Source organism: Conger conger, chromosome 5 (genome assembly GCF_963514075.1).
Source record: "Conger conger chromosome 5, fConCon1.1, whole genome shotgun sequence".
NCBI lineage: Eukaryota > Metazoa > Chordata > Actinopteri > Anguilliformes > Congridae > Conger > Conger conger.
In genome coordinates, this window is record NC_083764.1 from 50737029 (window position 1) to 50752616 (window position 15588).

The 15588-nt window shown below is 46.7% G+C and overlaps 1 protein-coding gene across 3 annotated transcripts in view; it reads left to right on the forward strand.

The window, feature by feature from the left end:
* The first annotated feature begins 2795 nt into the window (after positions 1-2795).
* LOC133128635 (rho guanine nucleotide exchange factor 4-like) overlaps positions 2796-15588 on the forward strand; it is a 39672-nt gene continuing 26879 nt past the window's right edge. The window contains exons 1-3 of one of the 3 annotated variants that reach the window (XM_061242318.1): positions 2796-6977; positions 8217-8543; positions 9051-9180. In XM_061242318.1, the coding sequence (XP_061098302.1) occupies positions 3828-6977; positions 8217-8543; positions 9051-9180 (3607 nt within the window). In that variant the 5' untranslated portion in view covers positions 2796-3827. Of the gene's footprint in view, positions 6978-8216; positions 8544-9050; positions 9181-14173; positions 14394-15588 lie in introns of those variants that run through there. The other 2 variants (XM_061242319.1, XM_061242320.1) reach the window with 2 other exon arrangements.

Genomic DNA, 15588 nt, shown 5'->3' on the forward strand with positions numbered 1-15588 from the left:
CAGAGAATTTCACCCCTGAGGTAAATATTGTACAATCAGAGCTGAAATTCCCTGAAATCATTGTAACAGAATCTGAGTTTAAATCGGCTGAAAAAATAGTAACGGTGCCTCAGTGTATAGCTATTGACACTTGCGTAACAGGACTAATGTCTGCATCTGAAGGCTTGGTGTCCTCAAAAGACCCCAGTGAAAATGAGGCCACTTATGTTGTCTTGTGTTCTGAGACAGACTCTGTGAAACTCACAGATGAAGACCTGCAGCAGCAGACTTGCTTGTGCCCCTGGGAATACTGTCAATCTACAAAGGTGAAAATCCTTGAGCTAAACTCAGATAGTCTGGGATCACATTCAGAGGATGAGGGTGAAGGTCATCAGGACCTGAGAGGGGCTACATCCAAGGACAACCAGAGCTATGAAGATGAGGATAACATTTTTGAAACTCATAACTTTACAAACTCCTGTCTGCTGGATACCGAGGATGATGTTTTAGAAATCCCAATTTCAAAACCAAATGTATATGATAGTATACAACCTGACATTGAGGAAAATATTTTAGAATCCAAACCCCACACCAGTGTCTGTCTACAGCCAGATACTGAGGATGATGTTTTAGAAACCCCATCCCAAATTAAAGTCTGTGTACAGTCCAGTCCTCAGGATGGCATTTCGGAAATCCAACTTTGCAGTAAAGCCCCTGAAGAGTTGGATACTATGGAATATGTTTTAGATACCCTGTCTCACACTAGCATCTGTGTACAGTCCAGTACTGACAAAACTATCTTAGAAACTGAACCTCACAGTAACATCTGGGTACAGCCCAGTACCGTGGCACATCTTTTAGAAACCCAGTCTCAGAGTACTGTCCCTGAAGACTCAGATATTGAGGAAGATGTTTTAGGAAACCAGTCTAACAGTACTGCATCTGACGAGTCAGATTTTGAGGAACATGTTTTTGAAACCGAGTCTCACAGTAACATCTGTGCACAGTCCAGCACTGTGGAAACTGTTTTAGAAACCCAGCCTGAAAGTACATCCTCTGAAGAGTCAGATGTTGAGGAAACTGTTTTTGAAATCCAGCCTCACAGTAAAGCCCCTGAAGGTGTTTTAGAAACCCAGTCTCACAGTATTGCCTCTGATAAGTCAGATGTTGAAGAATATCTTTTAGAAACCCAGCTTCACAGTACATCCCCTGGAAGTTCAGATTTTCAGGAAACTGTTTTTGAAACCCAGGCTCACAGTAAAGCCCCTATTGGGTCAGATATTGAGGAAACTGTTTTTGAAACCCAGGCTCACAGTAGCATCTGTGTGCAGTCCAGTACTGTGGTAATTGTTTTAGATACCCATCCTCAGAGTACTGCCCCTGAAGACTCAGATATCGAGGTAGATATTGTAGAAACCCAGCCTAACAGTAACATGTGGGTACAGCCTAGTACTGAGGAAGATGTTTTAGAAACTCAGCGTCTCCATAGCATCTTGGTGGAGTCCAGTACTGTGGAAACTGTTTTAGATACCCAGTCTAACAGTACTTCCTCTGATGAGTCAGATTTTGAGGAATATGATTTAGAAACCAGTTCTCTCAGTAACATCTGTGTACAGTCCAGTACTGTGGAAACTGTTTTAGAAACTCGGCCTCAGAGTACATCCTCTGAAGAGTCAGATGTTGAGGAAACTGTTTTTGGAACCCAGCCTCACAATAAATCCCCTGAAGAGTCAGATATTGAGGAACATGTTTTAGAAACTCAGCCTCACCGTACTGTCTCTGACGAGTGGGAGTTTCAGGAACAGATTTTTGAAACCCAGTCTCACAGTCACATCTGCGTACAGTCCTGTACTGTGGAAACTGTTTTAGAAATTCAGTCTCACAGTACTGCCTCTGATGGGTCAGATTTTGAAGAACATTTTTTAGAAACCCAGCTTCGCAGTACATCCCCTGGAAGGTCAGATTTTGAGGAACATGTTTTTGAAACCGAGTCGCACAGTAAAGTCTGTGTGCAGTCCAGTACTGTGGAAGATGTTTTAGAAACCCAGTCTCAGAGGACATCCTCTGAAGAGTCAGATGTTGAGGAAACTGTTTTTGGAACCCAGCCTCACAATAAATCCCCTGAAGAGTCAGATATTGAGGAAGATGTTTTAGATACCCAGCCTCAGAGTAGTTCTCCTGAAGACTCAGATATCGAAGTAGATATTGTAGAAACCCAGCATCACTGTAACATGTGGGTACAGCCCAGTACTGAGGAAGATATTTTAGAAGCTCAGCATCACTATAGTATCTTTGCAGAGTCCAGTACTGTGGAAACTGTTTTAGAAACTCGGTCTCAGAGTTCATCCTCTGAAGAGTCAGATGTTGAGGAAACTGTTTTTGGAACCCAGCCTCACTGTAACATCTGTGTGCTGTCCAGTACTGAGGAAGATGTTTCAGAAACCCAGAATCACCATAGCATCTTTGTAGAGTCCAGTGTTGTGGAAACTGTTTTAGATACCCGGTCTCAGAGTACTGCCCCTGAAGACTCAGATATTGAGGAAGATGTTGCAGAAACCCAGCCTCACAGAAACATCTGGGTACAGCCCAGTACTGAGAAAGATGTTTTAGAAACGCAGGCTCACAGCACTGCCTCTGACGAGTCAGATTTTGAGGAATATGTTTTAGAAACCGGTTCTCTCAGTAACATCTGTGTACAGTCCAGCACTGTGGAAACTGTTTTAGAAACTCGGCCTCAGAGTACATCCTCTGAAGAGTCAGATGTTGAGGAAACTGTTTCTGGAACCCAGCCTCACAATAAATCCCCTGAAGAGTCAGATATTGAGGAAGATGTTTTAGAAACTCAGTCTTACAGTACTGTCTCTGACAAGTTAGATTTTGAAAAACATATTTTAGAAACCCAGCCTCACAGTAACATCTGTGTGCAGTCCAGTACTGAGGAAGATGTGTTAGAAACCCAGCATCGCCATAGCGTCTTTGTAGAGTCCAGTACTGTGGAAACTGTTTTAGATACCCAGTCTCAGCGTACTGCCCCTGAAGACTCACATATCGAGTCTCACAGAAACATCTGGGTACAGCCCAGTACTGAGGAAGATGTTTTAGAAAACCAGTCTCACAGCACTGCCTCTGACGAGTCAGATTTTGAGGAATATGTTTTAGAAACCGGTTCTCTCAGTAACATCTGTGTACAGTCCAGCACTGTGGAAACTGTTTTAGAAACTCGGCCTCAGAGTACATCCTCTGAAGAGTCAGATGTTGAGGAAACTGTTTTTGGAACCCAGCCTCACAATAATAAATCCCCTGAAGAGTCAGATATTGAGGAAGATGTTTTAGAAATCCAGTCTTACAGTACTGTCTCTGACGAGTTAGATTTTGAAAAACATATTTTAGACACCCAGCCTCACAGTAACATCTGTCTACGCTCCAGTACTGAGGACAATGATTTAGAAACCCAGGATCACAATAAAGCCCATTTACAGTCAGACACTGAGGAAAATGTTTTAGAAACCCAGTTTCATAGTACTACCTCTGATGAGTCAGATTTTGAGGAAGATATTTTAGAAACCCAGCCTCACAGTACTGCCTCTGACAAGACTCACACTAAAGCCCAAGTACAGTCAGATACTGAAGAAAATGTTTTAGAAATCCAACTCAACACTAATCTGTGTTTACAGTCCAGCTTTGAGGATTTTGCTTTACATAACCAGCTTCACACTACTGCCTGCATTCATTCAAATACAGAGGAAAATATTTTAGAAAACCAGTCTTACACTCATGTCCATGTACAATATGTTACTGAGAAACTGGTCACAAAATGCAAACACTTCCCTGAAAACGAGCTTGAGATCATGCAAGCAGCTCCTGCAGACAGCTTGGACACTGATTCCTACAAACTGTCTGACCTCTCAGCCAGTAAGTTGGGAGAGTTGGGTGAACTCTCGTCAGGAGAAGGCAAGCACCTGTGCATTCTACAGAGTGAGGGGCTGAAGGATATCCATCCCTCAGCTTCACACACCGAGTCATTCGAGTGGTCAGAAAAGGGTGTACTGCAGAGCATTGCAGGCAAAGAGGAGCTTGCTCTACTTCCATCGAGCCCCACTGATACATCCCTCAATGTGACCTCTGACCTGCATTTGGACTGTAATAAACCTGCACTCAGTGGTTCAGATAGGTTATCTGAAATGGTCAAAGCTGCAACAGAAATGCAGATGAATTCTAACCATTTGACTGAGTCTGAAAATGGCACAACGGACCCTGACCAGTCTCAGAGTGAAACAGTTGGGGCCTGTGGTTCCAGTCTGGACTGTGGTCTGGTGAGGAAGTGGGAAATCACATTAGATATTCCACAAGCACAGTACCAAAATGCCCTTCCTGAGCTAAGATATTGCCATGACTCACCTGCCCAGTCTGAATGCCACTCTGACACCAATAATAACACCAAGAGAGTTGTGGATTTGTGCACTGCCAGCACTGCTGTATTAGATGTTCCTGCAGAGCAGGCACAACCAATCAACAGAGGACTGGAAATTCGCTCTGAGGGTGATGATGAAGATGAATCCTCTGGCCCACTCTGGGAAAGCATGGACAAGTGCTCTGTTACCTCCAGTGGGTCTGAACTGGAAGACAGTACCTGGGAGTACACCTCTGATACCTTGGATTATGAACCCCACAGTCACAGTCAGGCATCGGGCCTGGCCGAGGGGTTTCTTTGCAGGGCGGACCCCCTTGAAGAGAGATTCCCGGGTCAAGGTGGCACAAAGAAAAAAGTAGTAGGTCAGGAACCACCTATAATCGACACCTGCCTCCCCCTATACATGGACATGGATGACAGGGAATGCATAGCCTCAAATAACCATGACATTATCCCAGACTCCCAGGTGAACCAGCAAAAATCTGAAAAAAGTGATGATCCACTTCAGGACCCAGGCTCTGAAACTGAATCAGGAGGCAAAGGACTTGAACCTATAGCTTATTATCCACAGACTGGTGGAGAATATTTGCACATGGTAGAAAACAACATGGAAGCCAAACAGACTTTAGATGAAGCAAAAGAAATCCCAGTTAGCCAATATTCCTCTCTTAAGACAGAGGATTGCTATGTACCTTTAGAGATCTGCCAAGTACCATTACAGAATAATATTGAGACCATTGAATACCATTACCAAGACGACAGCTTGAATTGTTCAACAGTTAACAACCTGGAACCTATTTTAGAATCCAGTCATCTTCAAGATAATTCATTCGTAGTGGAGGATGTGGGCTCCCCTGAACCAGAGGTGCTGGAGGTCCAAGGGGAGGCCACTAGTGATATGTACACACACCACAACACCTCATCCCTCCCTCCTTGTAACTCTACTACACCCAAGATTGTGAGGGATAAGTCATCATGTACAGATTCAGAACTACAGTCCAGTACCAACGGCCTTGAACTATATGGAAACAAGTTAACATTCCCCACATCCAATGGAGATGTACTGCATGAAGATCACCACGCCCCCTATCTCTCCTGTGACCCAGACACTACCAGCACCAACAGTGATGAAATGGATGAGAGCAACAAGGTTATGAAGAGCAAGGCAGCCAAAGCTGGGTCCACAGGGAAGACCGGCAAGTTCTCTGTCTTCTCCAGGATACCCTCATTCAGGAAGAGCAAGACTTTGGAGGCTACAGGGTGCAAGGCTGAGCTCCCATACAGGGGCACCCCTTCAGACAAGGAAGAGGGCAGCAGAGCAGGCACACTTGAGAGAAGACGGCAGTCCTCCCTTTGCAGCACTGACCTGTCCTCAAGCACTGACCACTTACTGGAGGAGGGGCAGTGGCATGGAAACTTGGATGTGGATGTATTTCAACAGGATAGCCCTCTTCACCAGACTGCTGAAAAGGTCCTTGTCAATGAGGGAGAGGTGTATGGGTTTTGCTCTTTGGAACCCTGCACAAAGCACGTCCAACAGATCTACAGGCAAGCTTCTTGTGATGGACATGCCCCCTCTGAGAAGCATGAGGCACCAGCTTCCATGGACCCCCCTGTCACTGAGAGACTTGGCCACAAGAGGAGCAAGAGCTCGGACAGCCTGAATCTACGGATGAGGTTCACTCTAGCCCATAGGTCCCTCTCCAGCCTGTTTGAATCTAAGCCTCCTGAAAAAGAGGCTGAGGAAGAGAGCCTGAAGCCTGAGTCTGAGAAGAGGAAGACCAGGCAGTCCTGGAGGGCGCCGAAGCAGTCTAAGGAGGCTGAGCTGCTGAAGACTGCTGTTTCAGTGCCTGATGCCACCGGTGGAGGTAGAGCCAGGTCTGCTCGGCAGATCCACAGTGACTATGCGCTGCGGTCCGCCCAGGACCGGCTTAAGGGCTTCCCAACTGACTCAAGACGCCCCCGTTACACAGAAGCCCTTAGTAATAAGGGTGTGCGGCAGCAGATGCTGGAGGACACCCCAGATGAGAGCCCGTCAGAAGAGACGAAAAGGCAGTTTCCGCCAAACGGCCTTTCCATAACCCAGCCTCACCCTAACATGTGTGTGCAGTCCAAGACTGAGGATAATGTTTTAGAGACCGTGTCACCTGGCCTGCCTCCCTGGAATGATTCCAGGTTCCAACCACTGGGGGGATGTAGACCTGCCTCACCCCTGTGCCCCACCACAGTCACTGCCCTAGCCCTCCAGCTTGCCCCATCCTGGACAAGGTCCCTTGGCTCCTTTGAGGTAATGGACAGCCCTCTCCGGCCTATGAGTCCAAAGCCACAGAGTCCCGGTCCTGCGATCCACCGCCGGAGCTTCCGCTACCCATGCCGAGCCTCTGCTGCCTCCCTCCTCTCTTTGGGCCGGGGGGTGAGTGTGGAGGGGCTCTCAGACCCCCCAGAGAGGCCCAAGACTTTGAAGCCCAGAGCAGTCCAGCTATCATCAGCTATCTCCCTTAGCACAGACTGCCAGCGTGACAACATTGGAGCGGATGGTTCCTCACCCATTGGTCTGATCACCTCCTTGTCTGTCAACGAGTTTGAGGTAAGGCTGAGCAAATATAGTGTGCAATAATGTGTATGTGTGTGTGTGGGGGGGATGACTTCCTGGCATGACATTCCCTGCTTGTTGACATGGCTTATTTCCAAGTTGAAGTTCCCTAAGGGAATGTTCCTCTTTAGAAAGAACAGGTGGTTTATATTTCAAAGGATGTATTTTGCAATGCTTCAATGGGTCATACTGTGTGAAATGCACCAAAACGTTTTTTTTTGTTTTTTTACATATTGGTGCACATTAACAAGGAGGAGATTGTTCACAGTTTAACATCAATCGAAATCCTTTGCAGAAGAAAGAACTCTTGTTTACTCCAGAGCCAAATTGTTCCGGTGCGGCTAATTTATCCCCCTGATGAGAGCCATGAAATGCATTTGTTCCTCCTCTTTACTGTCCTGTCCAACGTGAGCATGAATAGTTGGCACTACCACTTAATCCATCTCACCCTACAGTGCAGATCCTTTTAGTTTTGCTAGTGTGTGTGTGTGTGTGTATTCCATTCAGCGTTGTGACAGCTTGCTCGCTGGGGAACAGAGATCCCTTTATTCCGTGCTTCCTGTCTGAGAAGGAGCAGTGAAGGATGAAAAGGACGAGTCAGCTCTTTTTCTTTCAGTTTTTTTGCCCTGTAGAATTTTATTCTACGATTGAACAATCTCTGAGATACAGATCAGATCTGTTATAGCCTGTTTTGCATGCCAGAAGGCCAAAACTCTGTGCTACTGGTGCCCTCTAGTGGTGCCCTGTTCAAATGGAAACACTTCTGTTTTTCTTTCTACCTGCTTGCACAATCATGTATCAAAGTACACAGACAAATACATAATGGTAGAGATCACAGGAAATCCCATTCTACACACAGAAACACAGTCAGTACTTTTTACAGTTACAGCTTTACTATAAAGACACAGATCACTGATGCTATTATTTAATCATAGGTGCATATTTCACAAGATTTTCACAAGTGAGGAGCACTGCTGTCCTGAGACAACTGACTGAACAGTGACCAACTGGATTTGATCAGTTCAATGTTGTGTTGTCCTGTAACTGATTGGGTGTTTTCACAATTGCATATTTTCTTGTATGTGAACATGTAATGTGAACCCTTGTGATTATGTGGACATTTATGTACTGTGTAACTGAGGTTTACCTGTGTGCACCAGTCTAGCAGCCAATGTGACTGCAGTTAAGTTCAGCAGACACTACTTTCTAACAAAAACCAATCTGCACTCAAAGCCTACACAGGATGGTAGTAGAGCAGCTGGCCAGTCGCTGGAGAAGCGGCTGCCGGATGTGGTGACCGTGCTGCGGGTGAAGAGCCGGGGGCAGGGCGGCCCCAGGCCCGTCTCCGACCTGGGAAACTGTGCCATGCCCGCACACGTGGAGGGCGAAGTGGGACCTACTCCCCCATTTGTGGAGCAGAGGGCCAGGCCAAGGCCAAAGAGGAGCCGGCGCAGTTGCTCAGATGACATTTGGGTTGGAAGGGTGAAGAAGAGACAGAGGAGGATGTCCGTAGCGACCCTCGGGAGCACAAGCCGGCTTAGCATGCAGACGCCAGGAGAGGTGGGGAAAGCAAGAGGCGTGGTTCGCAAACGCCCGTCAAACCTTCAGCCTCCTCTTCCTTCTCTGCCTCCTGCTTCCTGCTGGTGATCTGGGACTCCCGTTCCTTCATTCCTACATCCCTAGATTTGTCCTCACGCTCCACCTCCTGTCTTCAATTCTGGCTTTTCCACTCACCGCCACTGTCTTTCATTCACTGCCAAGTCGTCTTTCTTCTGGAACTGCCTTTCTGGAACTATCCTTGCTAGTGTGTTCACTGTTCTGTAGGAAATCATTTTCCTCCATTGACTACTTTTAAATCCGACATTCTTTCTCTGAGTTAACCGATTGTATCTGTCTGATGTGTTTGTCAGTTTCAGGATTCATTTTCCGAAGTCTTAAATCCGATCTGTAATTGTAGTGAATGCTGCTAATTGAATCTTAAAGGATGTTTTTTAGGGAGGTGGAGGGTGTGGGTGTTGGAGAGAGGTCTTGTCAATCCCCAGCCTTGATTTTGCTTGTTTCCCACAGGCTGGGGCTCGACTTTCCCTCACCTCTACTGAGACCTTCAACTCTCTGGCCCTCAAAGACCAGTCCTTCTCCCAGAGCACCCCCATTGGCCTGGACTGCCTGGGCTGGCCACACCGTGTCTCCTACCATGGTGAGTACTGCATCCATGTCTCCAATTTATACACCGTTTGAAACATAATATCATTAGCTAAAATGCTTTTAAGTCATCACTTCAGTAACATGCCCATATTCAGTTCTTTGATGAGCTGAAGTTATACTGAATTTTCTTGCACACAGATAGGGATAACGCTTTTTCTCTGCAACTACGTTGAAAATACTGGTGAGAGACGGTTTTACTTGGGCTCATCATGTTTGAGAGAGCCTATACAAAATGTAGATATTAGAATTTCTATGTCCCAGTACTTTTGTAGAAGTATATATGGCGAAACGAACAACAATGATGATTCCTCCAGAGAAATTCCATGTAAACAATTGACATTCTATCGATGTTCCTCCAAATTAGCACATTTTTAGAATGAGAAACTATAAAAGGTGAGATCCTCCCACATTTGTTTTACTACCTGCATGTTATTAAATGAAGACCTGTTTTCGCAAAGGAAATGGCATCTTAACATAGGTTATACAGATAGAACTGTGAGTTTTAACAATTTAAAACGATATATCCTGTTACCATAGGGATTGAAAATTGAGCCCTGATAAAGGAATGAATGCAAAAAAAAACCCTCACCGGCCCAGCCCTGGTACTTTCAAAGTTTTCCAATTTCTATGTATAGTGCTTTGAGATAATGAAATGGGAGGCACAATAAAAATGCAATGCATTATTGTAATTATTATGCCTCCTTTCCTGGTTTAAGTCTTTCATTTATTGCATTTGTTGAGTTGTTTCTGTTGATTTGAAACAAGCTGCCATGTTTTATTTATTTTGCCCTGGACTGTGCAATTCTTCTAAGCATGTACATTTGTAATAAATCAAGAGAGGCCCCTTTGAATTGCCAGCAGGTGGCGCTGATTCTATTCACAGTTTCTCACTGACAGTTTCCAGGCTCAGGAGCTGCATCAGTCACAGTCTAGCAGCCGTTCTGCAAAGTCTCTTTAGAGTTTCTTTTTCTTTCGGTTGATATATGCCAAGTCGTGAACCCCCAAATGTCACTGCAGTATTTCTTGTGCAGTGCTCTGGAATTCACTCAAGGCTTCAGAATTTGTTTGGCATGAGCGAAAGTCCAGATTTGTATCTTCTTACACTATCTATCTTGTCCTTTAGTGAATTGTGAAGTCTGAGGGGCGGATCAGAGATAAATTAAGCCTTTAATGGCCTCCCTGTCAGTGCATTGATATGGTGCATTCCCTTGCAGTCGACTGTAATACAGTGTTATATTAGAAGCAGGCTGGTCAGCTGTCACCCCTCCTCTGGCTCCTGGCCACTCATCATGCCTCTGTCTTTGATGTAGACCTGCTATGGAATTCAACACATTCAAGTGCTCAGCCCCTTGAACATAAACTCATCCATCCCCAACATGCACACAAGTATGCACACTCCCACACACAAACAAGCACACGCACAGTCACACACGGGGCATGCACACGTGTATATGCAGACGCATTTGTACGCCCACCCATACTGTATTTCAAGTGTATGTTCAACTTGCGGTGCGCTACATGTGTGTGGAGTGCCTCCTGTTTGTGGAGCAGAAAGAATCATATACGATGTAGCCTTCTGCATGAACCCTGGTACACAAACCTCCCTATGTTCTATTTATACCTGTAATCAGCAGTCCGATCTCCTGCACTTCCAGTGAATCACAGCAAATATGCCTCAAGGCTTGGCTCAGCAGTCATATCTGACCTTATGAAAATGGTGTCCATTCCAGCACATATTTTGAAATTGCAGAGTTGAGGCAGAAGCCTCGGCTCTCTCCTTGTGTGAAAACACAAGTTAAAGGAAAAGTTAAATGGGCTGTGCTAAATGAGTCACAGCCCTCTCCTTTCCACGTCTGTACCCCAGCACCATGGGACACTGCATCTGAGAATGTCCACCCAGCATTTCCCTGGATTACTATGCAAATTCAGAGCAGTACTCCCCAAACGGTGGGGTTTTGGGTCCAGTCAGCAGGAGACTCCTCCCAGATAGCAAGCAATTGCGGCCCGGTTCTGCGCAGGTTCTGGCTGATTTCGGGCCATAATTGGTGCAAATCTGGCCCGGAGACGCTCGCTATCTGGACGCTTGCTTTTTCTGCTCTGAAATAAATGGAAAAACAGTGAAGGCTTTTGAAAAGTGGCAAGTGTAAATTTAGGTAGGTTGAAAGGCCAGGCTTGTAGCAGCTTTCTGGAGCAGTTACAGTGATCTGATGGCATAGGCCCAGTAAGACAAGTCGTGGATGAGTTACTGTGTGTTGGGAGCAGACCTGGATCAAATGCGTAATTGTTTTGGATTCAAATATGTTTCTGCTGAATGCTTTACTGCGCTTGTCTGGTGTATTGTAAGCTATGAAATATACTCTGAATAAGTGTAAGCCCTGCCTCCTGGTCCTCTTGGTTGGCTCAACTGTAGCTGGCAAGATTCAAAGTATTTGAATCTGAAACAATTACATTTTTGACTCAGGTCTGGAAGACACATGTTCCCTCGAGAAGTTCAGCTGGTCATCCATGAGTCACATCTAGACTCTTAGCTGAGTGGGAGAGAGAGACTGTGGAGCTGCTGACAGTGACTGACGCACCTAATGTCATTAGGAAAAAGCATAAATATGGTATACAATTGATTTAAAAAGAAAACCACTCTGTTAGCATTAGCATTCTGTATTAGTGTCACAGTGATTTACTTGACCGTTACAATAATGGGGCACCCGTTTGGTCGTATGAGAAAGCATAACCAATGAAACATGCATGAGAAGGGTGGTAGGTAGGATTCACATCTAAATGCTTTCAGCGCATTTAATAGACAAATCAAGATTGATTCATTGTTTTAATTAGATATACATGAATATTTAATGGTGGCACGGATGGTGCAGTGGGTAGCACTGCCGCCTCACAGCAAGGAGGTCCTGGGTTCGAATCCCCGTCAGCTGGGGCCTCTCTGTGCAGAGTTTGCATGTTCTCCCCGTGTCTGTGTGGGTTTCCTCCGGATACTCTGGTTTCCTCCCACAGTCCAAAGACATGCAGGTTAGGCTGATTGGAGAGTCTAAATTGCCCGTAGGTATGAGTGTATGAGTGAATGGTGTGTGTGCCCTGCGATGGACTGGCGACCTGTCCAGGGTGTATTCCTGCCTTTCGCCCAATGTATGCTGGGATAGGCTCCAGCCCCCCTGCGACCCTGTTCAGGATAAGCGAGTTAAGATAATGGATGGATGGATGGATGGATGGATGAATATTTAATGACCTGCTATAGAAAAACATTAACACCTGCAGTTAGAGAGTAACCCAGTGTTTCTGTCACGTTTTGAGTCATATTTTGTATTTCTATGGATTTGAGTAAACTGAGTTGAAATTAATTTGGCCTCTTGCTAGGTAAAAAGAGCATGTTTGCGCTAAGTTTGAGATGTGCATTTTGTGTTTCTGGGGAATTCTGTGGCAATTGTAATGTGGTTAGCACAGACTGCTGTATTAAACTAGATGACGTGGTTGCTTGGTTCTTTACTGTGTGTGGAGGGTCAGCTGAAGGTCAGCTGGTCACTAACAGAAATCCTGGGAATTCTACCTAATCTCTGAGCTGAATTTCTTTGTTCTCTAAAACTTGAAAACACATAATCAGCAGTAAAATGGAAAATATTAATATTTCAAAAGGAATTAAGTTCATGCTAGCTTTCAGCAGTCTATTCTCCTTATCATTTACATAATTATGTAATCCTTTTCATACAGTTCATATGCTTTCTTTTGCTCATGGTTTTTCTCAGCATATTTGTTCACTTTTTTTTTCTCGTTAAATTGCCTTCAGTGTGTTATGCGAAAAGTAACCCCAGGGAAAGTGTTCAGTGGAACATACCAAGTATTTTAAAATTTGCCTGCTAAGGGCCATTTAGTGGGATGTGCAGAATATACCACTTAAAACTCACCCTGGAGCTAATTTTGAAATAGTTATGACCTATTTTCAGAATGCCTGAGTTGAATTATACTTACTGTCAGATGTGCATATTGCATACTGACTGCAAGGTAAACAACCAATAATTATTTCAGAGAATAGCACCAGCTGCTCTTTAAAAGTGCAATCACATTTTGGTAGAATAAACAAAAGTTAAAGGCAGCACTGATCTGGTTTTCCAGTACTTGCCCTTATATCTTACCTCTTGGATCGACCTTTTGTGGTGCAACACATTTAGTTAATGTACTGGCACAGGTGCTGTCAGTTCGTGCTTTGCACTCTAACCAGTGGGCATTTGGGAATTCAGTTGATGGAATGCAATGAACTAATTTGGTCATATTCAGTATTTGGTGGTCCAAGATTAAGAAAACCCACAGTAATTTACTGCATTAATTCATATTGTTATATTGAATTACAGTTAATTCCTCTGCAGAGAGTGAATTGGGATGCAGCAATATAATCCACATCTGCACTCAGCTCCATACCAGCTGTCAGTGTGTGTGTGTGTGTGTGTGTTTGTGTGTGCCTGCGTGTGCATATACGTGTGGGTGTGGATGTTCATATCTGTACACATGGGGGGGGGGGGGGTCATATCTCAAAGCCCTCTCAATGACAGGTTTTAACTGTAGGAGTTTTCGTCTGCGCTAGAACATTTCAGCCACTCAACAGACAGCTTTGCTGTAGGAACAGGGGTGGGGGGGTTGTGAAGGGTGGGCAGAGGGGGGATGTTTTCAGTCCCAGCCTTGAAAGCAGCTCTTCCCGGGCTCCAGGCGACAGCTGGGTCCCCCCTCAGAGGACCCCCAGTGATGTCAGGCTGTGGCGGCGTGTGCGAGTGTGTCTGAGCGAGCGAGCGAGAGGGAGGGAGGGAGAGAGGGAGGGAGAGAGAGAGAGGAAGCGAGCGCAAGTCTTCGGCGAGCCGGCGAGAGAGGCAGTGGCTGATCACCCAGCGGGCGAGGACCGGAGCGCTAGCGTAGCGTTAGCGACGCGGCGCAGACGTTCCGGCCAGGGGCCAGCGCTCGCAGCCGGCAGGCGGGGAGCAGCCTCGGGCCGCATGCGGACGCAGCAGCAGGGTGCCGGGGAGGGGGGCGCCCCGCTGCCGGGGGGCAGCTTCAGCAGCGGCAGCGGGAGCTCCGGACTCTCGCCCGGCTCTGACTCGGACAGCAGCCCCGGCGTGGGGCGGGCGGGGGGGGTGGGAAGCGGGGGCGGCGGCTTCCGCGGGTTCGGGCTCCTGGCCCGCTACTGGAGCCTGGAGAGCCTGCACTCCACCACCGGTAAGAGGCGTCCGCCACCCTTTTTCGCTTGCCTACTTTTGTTTGTGTCGTTAAGGGGCGGTGGTGGTAGAGGTGGTGGTGGAGGAGGGTGGGGGGGGTTTGTGATGGAAGGCATGTCTCTTCGGTCAGGTGCACAGGTGATGCCAGTGCAGATGCGTCGGAGCGGGGTGGGTTTTTCGGGAGGGGCGGGCGTCTGGTTGAGGGGTTCCTCTCTCGTTTTCTGCTTTCGAGGCATGAGCCTCCTCTTCCTCCGAAGACCGCCGCCAGACACGGGGAGAGCGCTGGTGCATCAGCCCAGAAAGTGTAGAGGCACGGAGCGACACTTTCCAGCGTCTGGAACGGGCGATGTGGGATGACAGTGACTGAGTGACATTGTCTGTTGAAAAGGCAGAAGGGCTGTCTGCAGGCAGGACGTGGCCAGGATTCGGTCAGTCGAGCTGGCCCCTTTAAGAGCAGGCAGACGGTGACATTCAGCCACTGCCTTCCCTGGATCTTAAGGCTGTTTCGGTGTGACCGAGAACCGAATCTCAATCTCTCGCCCCACGCTGCTAAGTGTGTCTGCGATTTCCGATCCGCCACACTCCCTGCTCTGGCTGCTGAATCGGGTTTTTACCAGCTGTCCATAGTAAATCTGAGGCTTGTGAGGGAGGAACGAGAGCCAATCCATTAGCTAGCGACTGAGACGATTGCGTTGTCCACAAATGACAAAATAAGTAGGTGAAATGCAGAGGAACAAAACAAGCACACACCCAAAACAGCAGACGGAGAGAGATGTAGTATAGCTATTTTCTACCTGGCGAGATTCAGCATACTGAATCAGTGCTTTCATTCATTAACAGCTTCACTAAGTTCAAGGTGATTGTACACAGTATACTCTGCAGCAGAGGTAGGAGGGGCACTTGCGTGACAGTATTTCCTGGTGAGCTGGATTATTAGAAATATCTCCCAGTATAGGGGGGTGGTCCTGGAAAGGAACGAATGTACCACACACGCACACACCTGCCACTACACACACACACACACACACACACACACACACACACACACACACACACACACACACACACAAACACACAAACACGGACAAACGTGCCACTGCACCCCACATCTCTGTACACACACAAACACCTACCTCTGCACACACCCCTCCCAAACATACACACACACACGCACACACCACACACACCCACAAACC